The sequence below is a fragment of the Colias philodice genome, chromosome 2 (genome assembly GCF_061535455.1).
Source record: "Colias philodice isolate Cphi_HAF_F1 chromosome 2, ilColPhil1 Martin Lab GWU primary, whole genome shotgun sequence".
NCBI lineage: Eukaryota > Metazoa > Arthropoda > Insecta > Lepidoptera > Pieridae > Colias > Colias philodice.
The window spans coordinates 3,247,237-3,266,456 of NC_143087.1; the positions used below are offsets into that span (position 1 = coordinate 3,247,237).

The 19,220-nt window shown below is 37.2% G+C and overlaps 1 protein-coding gene across 1 annotated transcript in view; it reads right to left on the reverse strand.

Moving 5' to 3' along the window:
- Positions 1-2,866: 2,866 nt before the first annotated feature.
- ck (unconventional myosin-VIIa ck) overlaps positions 2,867-19,220 on the reverse strand; it is a 35,513-nt gene continuing 19,159 nt past the window's right edge. Inside the window, exons 3-14 of the mRNA XM_089702009.1 lie at positions 17,669-17,929; positions 17,160-17,438; positions 16,439-16,723; positions 14,761-16,356; positions 14,240-14,467; positions 10,840-11,079; positions 10,420-10,584; positions 9,994-10,278; positions 7,436-9,904; positions 6,472-6,671; positions 5,017-5,284; positions 2,867-4,363 (exon numbers count right to left, since the gene is read on the reverse strand). Coding sequence (XP_089558135.1) covers positions 4,157-4,363; positions 5,017-5,284; positions 6,472-6,671; positions 7,436-9,904; positions 9,994-10,278; positions 10,420-10,584; positions 10,840-11,079; positions 14,240-14,467; positions 14,761-16,356; positions 16,439-16,723; positions 17,160-17,438; positions 17,669-17,929 — 6,483 coding nt within the window. The 3' untranslated portion in view covers positions 2,867-4,156. The remainder of the gene's footprint in view (positions 4,364-5,016; positions 5,285-6,471; positions 6,672-7,435; positions 9,905-9,993; positions 10,279-10,419; positions 10,585-10,839; positions 11,080-14,239; positions 14,468-14,760; positions 16,357-16,438; positions 16,724-17,159; positions 17,439-17,668; positions 17,930-19,220) is intronic.

Consider the following 19,220-nt stretch of genomic DNA (forward strand, 5'->3'; position numbering starts at 1 on the left):
AAATAGCCTGCCCCCCTAGTCAAGTGGCTTTCTGGGGGGCTGGTTAGATCATTGCAGAATGGGCGACATAGGTACAACCTAGTCCTAAGTTTTCAGTTTGCTACGAATTTCTCACAGATAGATATATATGTTAACAAAAACAAGAAACAACAACATATGTTAACAAGTTAACAAGAATGTTTATACGAAACCTTTGCAACTTGGTTAGACTCCTTCAAGACTACTCTTGTGAAAAGTAGCTGTTATTGATACGAATCACATGACTATTATGTTTCAATTAATTGTACGTTTCTATCTACATAATGAGCACAGTAATTAAGAAAAAATGCTTATTTATAGTTAGCTGCCACAAGTTTTTTTTATTTATATTTATACCTATTTTACACGCAATATAAATAAACTAACTAGTTACTTAAATAATGTGTTTCTAGTGCCTACCAGACTAACCAAGGCAGGTACCTACTCTTGGTAGAAGACACCGAAAAGTCTTCAACAAAGATACCGGTATGAGCTTTATATTAAGCTAGTAAATACAGCTTTCCGGCCTCAGCTTCGCCCGATTTCCCAAAAATTAACTAGTACCTTGATCAAGAACAACATACCTACCACATATCTAGGTACTTAGAAAACGACGGCAACAACACCCGTTGCATCATGCATGATTTAAAGATCTACGTACGCATAGATACACCTATATAGAGACAGACAGACAACAGGAAGCGACTTTGTTGTTATTATTGTAGCTAGATTTGTATTCATGTAATGGATCCTGTTCATCTTCAATCATTTTTTTTTTATTTAATTATAGATTCTTAAAAGGAAAGACACGTGCTGATGCTGCACGATGCTATGTTGATGCTATTTTTCTAGTTTCGTCATAAACATTGTAACTAAATGATAAAAATATATAATTAATTCTTGTTAACTTTATCATCATCGGCCCCGGCGAGATAAAGCTTTCTAATGGAAAAATAATATCTATTAAAATCTATGGAATAAGTAGGTAGGTAGTTCTTAATTTTATTCGTTACATCTACTAATATTATAAATGCGAGAGTTCGTGAAGATGGATATGGATGAAACTTTACAGTAGGTTATAAAAGCTATAGGTAGGCAGTTATAGGCACATCTGAATAACACATGAGCTAAAATAGAAATACTTGATGTGCCATGGTGAAACCACGCGGCAGTAGTACAAAATAATATGTCCATGATTTTAGACTTCATTTTTAGTTACCTATTTATGTATGTTAGGTACCTATAACTCCGCTTTCATAAAAAAGTCAATGAATCTCTATCATAGCACAAAATCGCATCTATTACGTCAATCTCCTAATAAGTTGGATTAACAAATCTGAGGCACTGCTTCCGATAGCATAGATATATTGTAAGAACAAGTCACATTATTAATTTTATTACAATTGCCGGTGGATTTTCATATCCGGCTTAGCGGACGGGGAAGTGATTTTTCTGTCTAGATTATAGTTCTCAGAGATGATTAACTTGCCCGCTTTATATTTAAATGAGATGTCTTTGTTGTCTGGCTATTAATCAATAGGTATATAATCTGTATCTTTAATTGGCGAAGCTGGTAAAATGATATAGGAATTAATAAAGCATAGATTTAAGATGATTTGAGAGGATGATATCTATTATTTCAACTAATAAATAAATCTTTGGAACCAAAAACGAAGTGTTTGATTTTTTTTTTTCAATAACCATGAGCTTAGTGTAAGGTAGTGCCATTCCTGTAGCCCCTATGGAAGAAAGCCATTTATGCAGAAAACAGTATTATGATGCTATTCCATAGTAACTAGGTATTAATTTTATTTCACCTCACTTGGATATATAATTTATCTAGTTTATCCTCAGACCTCATTTAACATAAATCAATATAAATATAACCGCCATCAATCCATCCAAAAGATATACTTACATATATGTAGGTACACCGTCACTCGTCCGAACGAAACAGCAATTAGAACGTTCATTTTTAATAGCACAGTTAGTTGACATCGGGTGACCGGTCAGCCGAAATTGCACGTTAAGAAATCGGTCACAAAATTGCTCTAAACCGTCATATTCTTGATGTTAGATAAATGACTTCCTGCTGCTTGCTACAATAGAGCATCATTATTCTGCGCGAATCAGAATAGAGCTTCGGCCGTGGGAGTCTCTCACGATTTTATTGCGGATATATATTTTTTGTTTGTTCTAATTAACAGTTTTTGTACTGGCCCGCTTTTACCTTAATTGCTCGGATGTAATGTGCATTTGAAATTATTATTATTTTAACAACTACACTTTTTATTCAGACAGACATGAGACATGTTAAAAGTAATTACTCTTATATCAGGAATAAAATGCGAAAAACTATATCTTATAAACCAGTTGCCTAATTTATTAACGTAAGTGTCAATTTAATGACTATCATTGATTGCACTACAAATTAAGATACGACTTGAATTATTTATTACTTACTTTTTCTTTGATGCAAAAGTTTTACTTATCTGTATAAAATTACGTCCGGTCTTATTTTATCTTACCGCTATCAGTACTATTAACTATTTTGTGCCGCTACATCCTTTACAACATATACCAAACATAAATCCTTACAGAACATAATCCATATCCTTTCTCTTATACATACACGTGTATAATGTATATAACTTTATATTATGTCATCGACTACGTAGGTACTTAGTAAAGACGAGAAAGATCGACATGAGATAAATATACTTACATTAAATTTTGAACAAAAACCTATGAGTGTCTTGATTATTGAGAATATATAAATAATGATACTTTACAAGTTTTTTTCTCAATAGATGGTGTAATATAGAAGGGTATAAAAGAAAACACATAGTTGTGACTCGTGTTAACAACCATTCACAGAGGCGACTTTATTAAAGCGAAATTATAACAAACATTGTGTACAGTCCGAACTCATGGCATTATAAAACAGCTTATATAACATTATCAGTAAATACACAATTCGATTAACATACGCACTTATAAATATAATGAAATAACACATTGTAAAATTTGTAAAAGACTATCAATGTGGAAAGTATTTATTTAATAATATTGTCTATTGCATACAATACGAGTAATAAAAACTGTAACAGTTATTCGAGATACAAGAAAGAAAACATTACTCTATGGTAGGATATAAAAACATTTATGTAACATTTTTGGTAGTAGGTATATAAATCGTATATACCTACTTGTAACAACAGTTTCCGTGGAGTTTGAACATTTACACATCAAAATTTGAGAGATTCTAAATCTCAATGAATTACATAGTCTATGAAGACTTCAAGAATGTTTTTAAAATTAAATTGATTATTCCTTTGTATAATATTCGATTTACATTTATTAAATTATCGAAAATATCAATATTTTTTACAAATATTGTTTCCGTTTAAATATTAGGTTCCTTGGACCCTAATTAATTGAATAAACCTTAACCATTATAATTTAAGAATAAATATTTTTAATTTAAACAGATCTTCACTTATCTTTACTAAACAAAAAAATAATTATGTACTGCGTCAGAATAGCTACACTCTATTTCAACGCAATTTCAAAAAATAATGTAGTATTACGTCTTTAATTTGATAATTTAATTTTTATAAGTATGCTATTTAGCAAAAGTATTGTACTTAATAAGTTGTTCATCATCGTAAATAATATATTCGTATCGTTTTTGTTGTATTAATATAATTAAAATCTAATGTTTCTTGGACGGACTTTTGAATACAAATAATTTAAGTATTGATTAGGATCGCATAAGCGGATTAATTACATATAACCGGTATGTAATGTATGCAAGCTAATTGTTAAGCACCTATCGCATCTTGCTTTATCGCCACCGTAAGCGACATGTAATATACATGTCCAATGTTCGATAACATTTTTGTGAGGACAATATAGACATCAGATATGTAACATCGTGTATAACACACTAAGTTGATTGGCGTTTTTAATTAAAAAATACATAGGTATAGAAAAATAAAATATGTTTTTTTAGATAGGGCAACAATTTTATCTTTTATAAAATCTAAGAAAAGTAAGAACAAATTTTACGGAAAATAGCAAAAATAATAAAATAAATTATTTTATACACCAATGTTACACACCTAACCCACATCATCTATTTCACACGCATAGACCGCTGTTTATTCATGTTAGTCAGCATGAGGGAAATGTATGACGTCAGCAGGTCGTCCATCTTGTATCCGAGTGAGGTCTCACAGAGGAGCTTGGAGCCGCGCACGAGGTTGCCGATCGTCATGTGGAAGTACGTATTGCCGGAGGACCAGTTCGATATCCTGGTGAACGGGTGGGTCACTAGGATATCCTGGAAAGGGATAAATTGCTTCAGAATTTGTAAATAATCTTTACTTCTAAGGTAAAGAATGTTAATAGTTTTCAGAAAAGCAAATTAAATTGGCAGACACGTCGACACTTGATACATTTCAATTAGATTAGGTTTGGGATAGGGATATTCATTACAAGATAGATTAGGAATGGATGGGGATGAAACAGCATTTTGAATGAATACTAGATTTCCGCCTGCGGCTTCGCCCGCGTTTTCAAAGGAAAAACCGCATAGTTCCCATTCCCGTGGGATTTCTGGGATAAAACCTATCCTATGTTTTAATCCAAGTTACCCTCTATATGTGTGCTAACTTTCATTGTTATCGGTTCAGTAGTTTATGCGTGAAAACCATACATACATACATAATTACAAACCTTTCCTCTTTATAATATTAGTATGGATAAATGGTAGAAAAAGGTAGAGAGCCCTTCGTTTCATAACTTTTTAAACATGGGAAGATTTCAGGGAATAAGTTAGTCTATTTGTTATATAAAATGATCTATCATCGATGCTATTTTAGAATTTATTATAAAACGCTCATAATTTTCACGCCAATTGAAAATAATTTAAGAATGATAATTGGCAAAAATTACTAAATTATATGCAATACTGAGATAATTAAGTTTCCATACCTTCGACTGCGGATGTATTAAGCTGACACCGTGCTTATTGATGGCGATCAACAATAGCTCTGGGTAATTTGGCTCAGTCGTCTGCTTCACCTCAAAGAAAGCTGATCCGAATGTTGGCCACCGGTAGATGACCTTCAGGAATGTTATTTTTGCATCTTCAGGGGTCATTCCTGCGTCTTGGTTGTACGACGCGACTATAGCACGCTTCCAGTCGGCGGAACTTTGCAGTTTGATTAGATCGGCTGGCACCAATTCGCGTAACATTTGCCTGAAAGATGAAGCATATAAATAATTTGTGCTGATAAGCTAAAAGAGATAGGAGCTTGTTTTTTACCATCCATATAATTGTTTTTTTTTTCTATAGAAATTAGACTTCAACGATTAGCCCATAACGGCATAAAAGTTAAAACTAGTTGTCATGAAAACGTAACGTTCACGCTCCAGAATGACATTAGATGGTCAGGTAATGGCCCGATTGGTGTAAGCGAGCGAGCGAGGCGAAATCTGTTCTATGCGTGAGATTGAAAGAGAAAATTAAACGCGTATAATCTTTTATCCTCCTCCCACCCGAAGCGGTGGTACCGCGCAGCAGCTGCCGGTGCAAGTGTCACTCACGGTATAGCCTGCAGCTCCTGCTTGTGCAAGTGCCACTCACGGTATAGCCTGCAGCTCCTGCTTGTGCAAGTGCCACTCACGGTATAGCCTGCAGCCCCTGCTTGTGCAAGTGCCACTCACGGTATAGCCTGCAGCTCCTGCTTGTGCAAGTGCCACTCACGGTATAGCCTGCAGCTCCTGCTTGTGCAAGTGCCACTCACGGTATAGCCTGCAGCTCCTGCTTGTGCAAGTGCCACTCACGGTATAGCCTGCAGCTCCTGCTTGTGCAAGTGCCACTCACGGTATAGCCTGCAGCTCCTGCTTGTGCAAGTGCCACTCACGGTATAGCCTGCAGCTCCTGCTTGTGCAAGTGCCACTCACGGTATAGCCTGCAGCTCCTGCTTGTGCAAGTGCCACTCACGGTATAGCCTGCAGCTCCTGCTTGTGCAAGTGCCACTCACGGTATAGCCTGCAGCTCCTGCTTGTGCAAGTGCCACTCACGGTATAGCCTGCAGCTCCTGCTTGTGCAAGTGTCACTCACGGTATAGCCTGCAGCTCCTGCTTGTGCAAGTGCCACTCACGGTATAGCCTGCAGCTCCTGCTTGTGCAAGTGCCACTCACGGTATAGCCTGCAGCTCCTGCTTGTGCAAGTGCCACTCACGGTATAGCCTGCAGCTCCTGCTTGTGCAAGTGCCACTCACGGTATAGCCTGCAGCCCCTGCTTGTGCAAGTGCCACTCACGGTATAGCCTGCAGCTCCTGCTTGTGCAAGTGCCACTCACGGTATAGCCTGCAGCTCCTGCTTGTGCAAGTGCCACTCACGGTATAGCCTGCAGCTCCTGCTTGTGCAAGTGCCACTCACGGTATAGCCTGCAGCTCCTGCTTGTTGTCCCCGAAGCGCGCGCGGTAGGCGAGCGCGGCGAGTCGAGCGGCCTCCTCCCGCCCGCAGCGGTGGTACCCGCGGAGCAGCTTGGGGAGCTCCTGGTGGAAGTGGAAGATCACGTCCGCGGCTCGGTCCTTGCCTGGTACGGTGTTCGTCCAGAGCTTCTTCATGAAGAACACCTACAGAAATTATGATAGTTTTCAATTTATTTTAGCCAGCTTCTCGCTTTAACTTAACTCCGATATTAAAATTATTAAAAGTTTTGTTTCATTACTGACGACAGGACTATGAATAAATTTATCGATATTATCGACAAACTGTCCAGACTACAGACACTGGATCTATTGACAAATGGCAGAAACGCTAAAGAATAGAAACCACTATCGATATTAATAAAGTATTAGCTTATGGCTTGGTCGCACTAAAAAAATTCCCATATGGCCGAAAATCGGTAAAATTGTTCAAAGCATAATTAAAAATAAAATATTTCCCGTCATTTGGAAAAAAAATATTTACTTAAATAAAGTTTTATTATAATATCACTTTAGACTAAAAAAATTTTAGAACATAAAATTATGTATAATTTAAGTTAAAGTTTTAGGGGTCAATAAATTTTTGTCTAGGAGTCACCTTTTGTGAGATATAACGATACAAAAACAGTTGTAGGTTGGGCAGTTACACCTGCATATCTAGATTATTTTTTAATTGTAATATTTCTTACTGTTCTACTGTATCTTATCCCAAATAAAGAAAAAATTAAAATGAAACAGTACGCTAAATCTGTGACATGAATTAATCTTATCCATGGTTTTGTTATTAGTGATTAGTGATGTTAATGATTAGTTATTATAAGGCATCTCAAAGCTTTAAATGCAGAATATAATAATTATGCTCTATTATTAATTAGTATTGTTTTATAAATATATATTATACAAAAAAATACCTGATAAGTAAATTGAGGCGTAATTCCATCACGCGTCGGTCTGGCCTTCTTGATCCAATCCGTCAAGTGACGCACAAAATCAAAGAAGAAGTCACCTTCTGGGACGGATATGACTTTATCTGCTATTTTAACGAATAAACTAAAGCCTTCACTAGATCTGAGATTCAATCTTTGCGCTATATTTTGACAGAAATCTTTGGCTCTTGTAGATGAGTCTACTTCGAACGCTTCGTCGGTATCGTCAGGGAAGTATACTTTATGGAATATTTGAGTAGTTTTATGCTGTATAGCTTCTACTTCCACCTGATGTGGAGGATATTTCCTTTGGCCGTTTCGTAAAGTTTTCTGAAGTCTCTGAAGTGAATCTTGAGCAATAGGATATCTTCTAGTTCTAAGGAATAACGTTAATTCTCTAAGAAGACCTTGACTACATGCAAACAATCCGGTCGCCAACCACATTAGCTCCCATCCTCTTTCTTCAGACATCCTGTTTCTGTTATCCGTCAACTGTTTCATAACTTGGCAGTAAATTTCGTCTCGCAATATTTCATGCTTGAGTGGACCATCAAATATATGGTCTGTGTACTCATTTCCAATCCTCGGACGTTTTGAAGGCAAATCACCCATATATTTAAGAATGGCAGTGAAAGCAAAACATGCTTCTTCGGCTAACTCCTCTTTGGCTTGTAATTTTTTGAGCAAAGGTTGTTTTATAGGTTCCCTAGAATGTCGCCATAATTCTTCTGCACCACCTCTTTTAGCCGATGAGAGCGTAAGTGTTTTAGACGTCGTTCGTTTTGGTGGTAATCTGAAATGGTCTAGTGCATATTCTAACAATGTATGTGGTTTGTCCCTAGCATCTGTCCCGTTAAATGTACTCGTCGGAGCTTTGCGACCATGTTGTGCTCCTTCTTGACAAAACAGAGATAGTATATCTGGTGGCGGTTTTGTTAAAGCTGGAAGAACATAAACCGTTTCAGCCGGGAAGTCACCCCTTTCCATTGTTCTTTCACAACGTCCTATACACCAACCGTTGTTTAAAACAGATTCGCCGGTACTATCCTCTTCTAATATTATAAGATCACCCTTTTGGAAAGTTAAGAAACTAGACCCTTCCCCAGGTGCTTTATAATCTTGTAAAGCAATAACGAACTTAGATCTTTTCTTCAAACCTTCCAAGAAATAAACAACTAAATCTCTTATATCTTCAGCATTAGGACTTTGGAATGTGAATTCTTCACCACGCACTGTTGATAAACTGAAAGTTTGTGTAAACACTTTGTTAGTCTTTTGGCTCGAAACTGTTGTTATTTCGGGGAAGGATAACTCAAGAAGCACTTGTTCCTGATCATCGACGACATACACACCAGTCCAGTTCACTGCTATGATGACGTCGTTTTTAGGTAGATTGGGACCAGAATTTCTGTATGCCTCATAAAATCTAGAGAATAATAAAGGCCATTTGAACTTAGCGTAACTCACTACATCTTCTTTAACTCTATAAGCAGGAACTTTTTCTTTTACATAATAACTTTTTTTGTACGCTTGCACCACGAGAGCACTCCACCTGTCGACGGCTTTTTCGACACCGGTTAAACAATAGTCAGGTATATAATTTGGCAACAATGTAAATAGACGTTCGTTGTTCATATCTTGACCATACTCTATATAATATTGTTGAGCAGCTATCATCGCCAAATCTTCTTCTTTATCACATCTGTATTCTCCGAATTTCACACCTCTCACTACTTGTTGGTATATAAGGTTTGTCGCAACTTGGTCCTCAGTAGGGTCATGCCAAGGAGCAAATATTTCCTTGCGGAAGAAAAGTCTCCACGGGGCATTTCTTTCTTGTGCGCCTTGCTCTTTCGCGTATTGTTCACATTGAGATATAGCGTCCATTACGTGATCACCACCACTACCGAGTGAACTAACCTTATCAAATAACGCAATGTACAATGAAAAACCGAATTGATCGCGTAAACCAATTTTATCTGACAGCTGGTTACATAATTCTCTAGCTGTTGTTGCGGAATCAGCTAATAAAGTTTTAGTATTTCCATCCATAAATGTTATTGGCAACATGATTGGTTTTTTCGACTTTGTAGCCTGTAATTCCAACCACGATGGAGGTTGGTTCCTTGTTCCATTATTGAACGTTCTCTTAAGACGATCTTCACAGTAAGGTGCGTAGCCAGGAGGTCCTTCTCTAATAAATGCTCTCAGATAATTGACAAATTTTTCACTAGGAGCAAAGCAGCCAACACATAACGAAAGTAAAATCCATCCACGAGCATGCGAAGACTTTGATGGATTATTGGTTAACTGTTTACAAATTTGGCAGTAAATTTCATCTCTTAATTCCGCTCGAAGAATGCCGTGACCGATAATGAAATGCAGTTTTTCTAGATTTGAAGTTGGTCGCGATTCCAACCATGATTGATAACTGTCCGCTGTATATTCTTCATCCTGAAATAGAACAATTATTATGAATTGTTACGGAAAAAAAGTAATATATAATGTACTTAATTATTTGTTATATAAACTATATTAGTTACCTGAAGTTTTCTTCGAACATCCTCACCAAGTTTGTTCTTTCGTTTCAACGTTAAGGAAACGAGTTTATGTCTGATTGACCTTGGCTTTTGTTTGTTTAAATATGCATCGGGGTCAACGCCCATCATTTGCGCTTCCTGGAATTCTTTCGACCTTATGAAATTTCTTCCTAGAGTAGCCGTAACCTTTGACATGACAGAGGTATTGTCTCTATCCATGGTATGATATCTTGGTTCGGGAAGGTCTCCAGTAAACCTCAATATCGTAATCCATAACGCTTGCGCTGCCTGCAAAGCGATAATCAATATCAGATTAGACACAATACTTCAAAAATCCATTAACGTTAATCTCTCTTTAAATGCTTATCAAAACAAATAATCATGTCAATCAAAAAACAATTACTTGTGTAAATACAATAAGATACTCACCAATTGATCGCCTTGCGTATGTAAAGGTAACAAGGGGTGTTTTAACGGTTTCCGTGAATATTGGTGCGTGACATTGCCCTGGAAATATGTAGCTGCGAACTTTTGGAACTTAAATTCTGATAGATCCTCCTCATCTTCTGATGTTGTTTGGACTGGAGTCACCATCTGTGAATAAGTAAATAGGTAAAATCAAAAATGGTAAATCGGTTAATATAAAAAAGATTCACGATGTTATTAAGTAAATAAATTCTAAGAACTTATAACGTTAACTTAAAAATATGAACGATAATAATTCGCAATGTTTCATTCTGTATATTAGAAATTTCTGAAAAATTAGGCAACCAAAATATATTAACCAATGTAAATGGGCTTATATATGCAATAACAATGTCAACAAATTGCTCTCATTTATTTAATTACCTCTTGTTGATCTGCCCGTTGCTGTGGCAAGTCACTGAACGCACAAGTATCCTTAGGAGCTGGTGCTTCGCTACTTGAGTCTGGGAGGAAGTCGAACATGGCTTCCACGAGCTTGCTGTCATCCACTGGCTCGTCTTGCTTCCGAGCTGCTTCTTGCAGTAACGTCCTCTTTGCTTCTAACTGACGTTTCTCTTCTAAAGCCAATTCTGCCTCCCGCCGTTCGAGCTCGTACATACGCTCCTGAAAATATTTAGTCACAATTAATATTCTGTCTTCAACGAAGTGTTAATACACAAACTAATTAACAGATCGTTCCTGTAATTGTTCGCGCATTTTTATTAACTTCACAGTCGTAAATCAACTCACTTCTTCGTAGAATGTTATAATTCATAAAGGTAATAAATTGCAGTACAAACACGGTATATTTGTGAAAGCGATGTTATCTATGCTAATAATCATACTTGCCCACTTGTCTGCGATCCATAAACGGCTTAAATGAGTTTGTGCAACATATTGTAGATCGGTTGCTACATTGCTAATATGCCACATTTTTGCTTATAGCAGAAAATTTGATAGACGAGTGTTCGGCGTGCAAGCGAGCTATTAATTGTAGGTTTATTATTACGCTGCATTTCAACTGGTTAGTTATCCAACCGGGGCCAGGTCGTGGAATTGTATAATGATCTATATGGTCGATTGAACGTAGTCACATCTTACGTAAATAGGACTTCCACATTGATAATAAAAATAAAGATATGGCAGAGATATGAAACCAGTAAGCTGTATGTGCTTAAAATGTTAAGCCGTTACGCAACTAACAGTATATCTAACTATATAACTAAGTTACTTCACATTGGAGTATGATTATGAAAAGATTAATAATTTTTAAGCTATTGCATAGCTTCTATCGCGGGCCTTGAGCGCGGGGACCGAATCCAGAAATTGCGTAACGAAAAAACCTCACGCTCCCCACTCCGAAGGGCACGGAGGTGTGGCTTGCAGGCATAGCATGCAATAGCTTTACCGCGGCAGTCCCCGAATGCCACACGTCTTTTTTAATTTTTTATTAATTAAAAGAACCTATGAAAAAGACTTTTGTTAGTATTATTTAAAAACATACCTGTCTCCAAATTAATTTTCTAATATTTAAGAAAATATTATAAGGCATGAGGCGGTATTGTTTTTCCGATATTTTATACATTTTCTAACTGCTTTCATATTTTTTCATATGTTCTCTACGAAGCACTAAGTTCCTAACAATTGACAGAGCATTTTATTTTTCGTGGCATTATTTTATCAATTTCTTTATCTATATTTAATTAATTTGCAATTTTAACGATAAAATTTATTATCTTAAAGATCTAACTATTTTGACTGAATATTGCTATCTGTATGTTAGTTTTTCGTTAACGGTCACGAGCCTATAATATTTTCATTATCAGGAATTTGATGTTGAAGATATGATAGCAGTAAAAAAGTAACAACAAATTCACCTTTTTTAAACTCATAAATTGTAAAATTTAGTTATAGGTCAGTTAGTACGCATAAATCTTCATAATAATAATCAGATGGAGATAGGGAATAATCAAGTAGACTGTAGACGGGTCAAGAGATCGCCATTCTACGCGAGAGACGAGGACCGAGGCCGAGGACGATGGCCATAATCCATATTACCAAATCGTCAAACTACAGTTGAATTTTTCAATGGACATCAATGCATTGAGTACATTGTAATTATGAAAATAATGTACTCACCTTTATTTATTTAAATAATTTGCATGAATAAAAGCTAAGTGGTTATTTAAAACTCCCCATACGTATCGATAACGATATGAAAGCACAAATAATCTTCATCTCCATGAAAAACACGTATTCTACAAAGGCCTGAATAATTTTAAAAGAAACCAAATATTTTACAAATCAGCACTAGCGGTGGATTTAGTTAGACGAGGAAACTATACTTCCATGTGACTATTATAAACGCATTGTTTTTCTAGAAGCAAAGACGAAGTGCGATTAAGGTGATTAAGATATACAACTTAATTGTTGGTCTAGCTATTGTATGCAATGTAACATAAATGCAGTTATCTTTGCTATTATGCTTGAGATATAGTTAAATGCATAATATGACCTTCTCCTGGCATTATTTAAAGCATCGACTTATGCTATAAGTATACTGATTTGGCTTGAAAGGTACAATATTTTAAAAAGTAATCGACCGCCTCTAAATATTGGAGATTTTGGAAAATAAAATAACAATTTCTTTCAAGTTGTGCTAAAAGTGGTACCTAACTTAAATAAGGCGTAAAGAAGCTATCTAGGATCTGCAGTCGAAGTCAGGGTAGTAAATAGTTTTACTGATCAGTGTCAATATTATTATTGTGAAAAATGGTCTAAACAACAGAATATTTTTGTGTGAAATATTTTTGTGTGTTTATTTTAAGTGAAACTTCTTTATCGGGGTTGGAAAAAAATTTTGTGTAACATTTTTTTCGTTACGCGTGTCATTTTTCCGTTACTCACCATCTTTTTCTTATCCCTACCACACGCGATTCGACGTATTTCTGTAAAGTTGCATATAGTTTTTTATTTTTTAAAAAATAAGGTCATAAAGAAGTTTCACTTCTTACGTGTGTACACTAGTACACGCACACATTTTTATAAGTTTGTAACAGAGAGTTTAGATTATGGAATAGGCCAAAAGGCTTTTATGAAAAAATCTGGAAATGAATATGAGATTGAAATTTGTAAGGCAAAATGTGGAAATTAGTGCAGCCGCGGGTGGAAAAGTTTAACAATAATTTCTTATTGTATAATAGATCCTTTCAGAGATTAACTTAGCCCGTTTAAAGTAAGCATGCGCCGGTAGCACCGCATCGCGATCAGCCGCCGCACGTGCGACTGTATCTGCACTATCCGACCGACTCACTCTATAGTTCTGCTCCGCGATCTCCTTGGCCCGCGTGTTGCCCTGGTGCTGCAGGCGCTGCTCCTCCTGGCGGCGCAGGCGCAGCGCCTCGGTGTGCGCGAGCGCGTCCTGCCGCATGCGCCGGTGCGACTGTATCTGCACTATCCGACCGACTCACTCTATAGTTCTGCTCCGCGATCTCCTTGGCCCGCGTGTTGCCCTGGTGCTGCAGGCGCTGCTCCTCCTGGCGGCGCAGGCGCAGCGCCTCGGTGTGCGCGAGCGCGTCCTGCCGCATGCGCCGGTGCGACTGTATCTGCACTATCCGACCGACTCACTCTATAGTTCTGCTCCGCGATCTCCTTGGCCCGCGTGTTGCCCTGGTGCTGCAGGCGCTGCTCCTCCTGGCGGCGCAGGCGCAGCGCCTCGGTGTGCGCGAGCGCGTCCTGCCGCATGCGCCGGTGCGACTGTATCTGCACTATCCGACCGACTCACTCTATAGTTCTGCTCCGCGATCTCCTTGGCCCGCGTGTTGCCCTGGTGCTGCAGGCGCTGCTCCTCCTGGCGGCGCAGGCGCAGCGCCTCGGTGTGCGCGAGCGCGTCCTGCCGCATGCGCCGGTAGCGCCGCATGGCGATCAGCCGCCGCACGTGCGACTGGATCTTCACTATGGCCCACATCTTGTGCCCGTACGAGCGCCGGACCAAGTAGCCACGCGCAGCCGCCTAGAATGTTATTTTGTATGTGAGGAATTGGTGTTTAAAGCGAGCTATATCAGAAATTTAAATGAGGAATTGACGTTCAATAGAGACGCAGAATACGTGCTGTTTTTTCCTCATCGATAAAATTGCAAAATACAAGCATGAAAAAGTCATAATAAAATTATTTTGTAAATAGTAAATGAAATATTATTAATGTTTTCAGTCCTTAAAATGATTGATGGATAATTTGAATCTTATAAAGTTTATCGACTCTTCCCGTATTGACAATAACAAAAACTGCAAACATTTCTACTAACCTGCAATGACACAATATGTCCTCGCAAATGTCTAAACCGATGCGCCAGGACTCTCGCTCGGATCAAAGCTTGCAGTCTCGCATATCCAACCTTCATTTTATTGTACCTAATTCTCTGCAATTTTCCGCGCCAATGTCGCTGAATTAATATAGCAGCTGCCCGCATTTTTAAGAACCGTCGCCTGTACACCCAACCTCGTATAGATCTTTGCAATATCAATATCTTTCTAGTTAGAACTCTGTCACGTTCTTGTTCCAGGAATAAGTCGTGAGCATCCTTAAGAAATACTTTGGTATGACCTAGCTGATAGTCTGATTTTCCTAACACGGTGGCACAAATTTTTGCTGTAGCATTCCTACAGTCAGTTTTATGGGCAGGTGGAACACCAGAAATGAGGAAACGATAACGTTCCACGAATTCTTTAAAACTGTGTCGTATCGGATATCCAGCTCTCCTAATTCTTATGGTTTCCATCATGCCAGAATATCGAAGCTGACGGCAACATAATCCTCGATCAAACATCATAGGCTTTTTGAATTCATTTGGCTTGATACATCGGATGAAGAAAGGTTGGCACGTTCCAAGCGTCCTCATTAACAGGTCTAATGATTTTTTGAACTGAGTTGATAGCGTTGGAGTTCGCTTTCTTGTTTCTGATCCCATAACTATATCATCTTGGAAAATTTGTTGAAGGAATTTGTTTGTAGATATATGAATTAACTGCAGCAGATCAGCACTGAAAGTGTCTCGATTTTTCTCTAAGAATCCTCGTGTATCGTAAAATACAATACCAGCGAAATGATTTAATCCAAAACTAGTGTTAATATCTGACTTTGGTTTGAGGTAGTTTCTGTGAAGACCATGAGTTTTGTGCAATTTAGCCAACATTGTTTGGTCCGTACCCTTGGGGAATTTCGATTCTTCATCAATTAACGCCATTATATTTAACTGCTTTAAAGCAATCAAGTCTAATGCATCTTGATTGTCAACGAATTCTATATGTTGCCAGTTAATTCCCTCGTGATTGTATTCTTCCTGTTCAAGTTTAAATATATGCCTAACGAAGAATTGTTGCAGATTTTCATTAGCGAAGTTTATACAAAACTGTTCAAAACTATTGTGGTCAAAGTTTTCGAACCCAAAAATATCCAAGACACCGATAGCAGTACGCATTGTGGCCTTTGGTTTGTATATAGCAGCGTTTATTTTCTTTACAATAGTAACGAATAGTCTGCCATATATACCTTTTACAAATGCATCTCTGATATCTACCGATTGGTTTTTACTAAGCGTTGATACAACAGTTTCGCCATGAGCAAACAACGTTTTCCTAGTTAAGGCATTTATTAATGATGGTACTGGAACTCCTAATAGATTGCCAACTCGTCTGACATTTGATTGTTCTATAATTTCTGTAGCATCCAAATTATCGACTACTGTCGCTTCATATTTTATGTTGCCACAGTGTAAAACAGCTGCTAATAGTTTTAATATTTCCCAAATCTCAGCTTCAGTGAATAGCAACACTTTCATAGCTGATCGAATGTCAGCAAATTCGGCGGCATCATCTCTTCCTTCACAACTGAAGTTACCGCCCTGAAACAATCATTAAATTTTGTTTTTAAATAGAATTAAGTCACAGACTAATCAATACAGATACTTAAATATGAATACTTACAGCAGACAGATATCTATATTCGGATGCATCTCCTAATTCCAATTTTTTCTTTTCTTCTTTAGATAAACCAGCTAGAAGACAGTAAAATACGTGATAATTCCTCTCCTCCGGACCTTGGAAGACTATTCTCGACTTTTCTAACAAATATTGTTCTATTTTGGCACCTTCGATAACACCGTTGCTATTAAAATGGATATCTATGTATTTACCGAAGCGTGAGGAATTGTCGTTTCTTACAGTTTTGGCATTACCAAAGGCTTCAAGGATGGGATTTGCTTCTAAAATCTGAAATGAAAATGTGTGTTTACATTAATATATTTTGTGAATATACCTTGGTAAGACTCGGTAAGACAGATACGTATATGTAGGGATGTAGCAACGGGCTAAGATAATACGGGCTAATATAAGATTTTTATTATTAAATAATATTGACCTTTAACATGCTTCTTCGCCTTTAAAGAAATAATAAGGTAATAAGATTAATTAATGGACTTAACCATAATCTACTTAGTTCCTACACAGAATGAGCATCAAATACTTGCTGTTCAATCCAAGAATGTTCTTGCAAGCAAAAATGCAAGATACTGCAATATTAGCTTCGAGGATTCAGTCTTTCGCTGATTTCGCTGATGACAATAAATTGATCCTGCCCATAGATAGCGGCACATGTTTGTCCTTGACTGAAATTCTACTTAAGCCCAAATAAAATAAAAAAAGTAACCTGTTGTTCAATCCAAGAGTGTTTCCCACTGATCGCTGCAAGGTACTGCAATATAAGCTTCGTGGATTCAGTCTTCCCAGCACCCGATTCGCCACTAATAACGATACATTGGTCCTGCCCATAGCGGCGCATGTGTGCGTACGCATTGTCACCAATTGCGAATATGTGTGGGGGTAGCTCGCCGATCTTCCGCTCCTTGTAGAGCTTTATCTGGTCTGCGGTGTATATGGGCAGGATTTGGTACGGATTCACCGCTACTAGGATGGAGCCTGTGTATGTCTGGAAGTGAAGGGTGCGTAGTGTTATTTAATGAAATTTCTATTGATTGTATTTTAAGTAGAAAAACTTAGATTTTCTGAAGTGCTCAATTTCCCTATAGTCAGAAATATTTATTTTTTATGATAGACCGACTTTTCTAAAGATATCAAGTTAGATGGAAGAAGAGGAGTGATATCAGATTTTTCAGCAATTTCAAATTAATTTCCCAATACTAAATAAAAAATACTTACATAAATAAGGTTATCATTGTATCGTATAAGCAGGTTCCGCAATATGCCAGCTTCATGCAGATCGCCCAACGATATCATGTCCTCCACGCCATGCACGGAGGTCGCATGCATGGCCTTGATACGGCGCTCCGGCGGCAGCCATTGCTCCTGCCCGTCGTCATCCCGGACCCGGATCCGCCGGCCCTCCGCAGCGAGCACCCTCGCGCCGATGGCTACATCGAACTCTCGACCGGACACTGGCTCGATCCATATGTAATCTCCCTGGAAGGAACATTCCAGACGTAAAGTTGCTGTATGAACAGTGACCATGATTTTGGAAAGTTGCTGTATTTGAACAGTGACCACGATTTTTGAGTATATAGTAAACAGTCTTTACACATAAAATAGCTACTTCTAAAAAAGTGACCACGATTTTGGATAAACTAGGAAGGTTTCTTAAAAGGCTTTGTGTTGTGATTTCATTTCGATACTATCATAAAATATTTGGAATGAGATTGATAGCTTCAGAAAAGCCTAAATGGTGAAAATGAATATTTAAGCCATTCACTCTACATTTACCTAAGTGGAAGCATAAAAAGATTGTAATTTATGGATACCATTAGTTGAAATTTAAGCAGATCCCACATTCAGTATATTTTAAACATTATAAAGCTAATATGGTAACTAGAACACTAGATTTAAATTGTCATTTTCGATTAAATTTCACATCCGACCTTGGCGTGTTCGCGTTTTTCACTTTCCTATTTTATATTAATTATTCATGCATATTCTGAATATCAATAAACCTTGAACACATTAAAAAAATATATCTGTATATCTATCTGAACAGCAAAAATATTCAAAAAGGTTACAAATAATAATAATTATTTAACAAAATACATCCGAATTCTTTAAGGGCGCACACGCACTCGCCTCCAAATAAATTCAATGAATTCTTGTGCGCGTGCGACCGGTAAGTGAAGACAATAGCTTGTATACTTATTTGAAGAAAGTGAGGCTTATATTTGTTATGCTTGGGACTTGAAGCTTTGAGTGTCTAGACTCATTTATGCTGCTTGTGAAAGTATCGATTCATTGTTAGCAAATAAATTGTTGTTTATTTAGTGATTTAATCTTAAATATCTTAAGATCATCTTTAAATCTTAAGCGGTGTTGTCGAGAAATAATTAGTATATGTATAAAAATAAATTGAATTTTTTGTTCTAAGTAAAAGTGGAAGGTAAACAAATTAAAACAGACACTTTTGAAGTAAAGTAATTAAATGTTTAAAAGATCACACAATCAATAAAGAAAGAAACAGTAAACTTTTGTAATAATACCAAAGAATTGATATGCAAAGAAAATAACATGTAAAACTGTTTAAATTTGAAAAGGTTTTCAACCCACCTCGAAAGTAACAAAATCCATCATAATTCACAAATATACATTTTTATTTAAAACTACGAACACAACCGGTGCACAATCTTTGGTAAGAGCAATTGATAAGTTTATCACTTGACCGCAACGTCTCGGGTCGATCGATGATTTACTAATACTCATAATTATCTGTTAA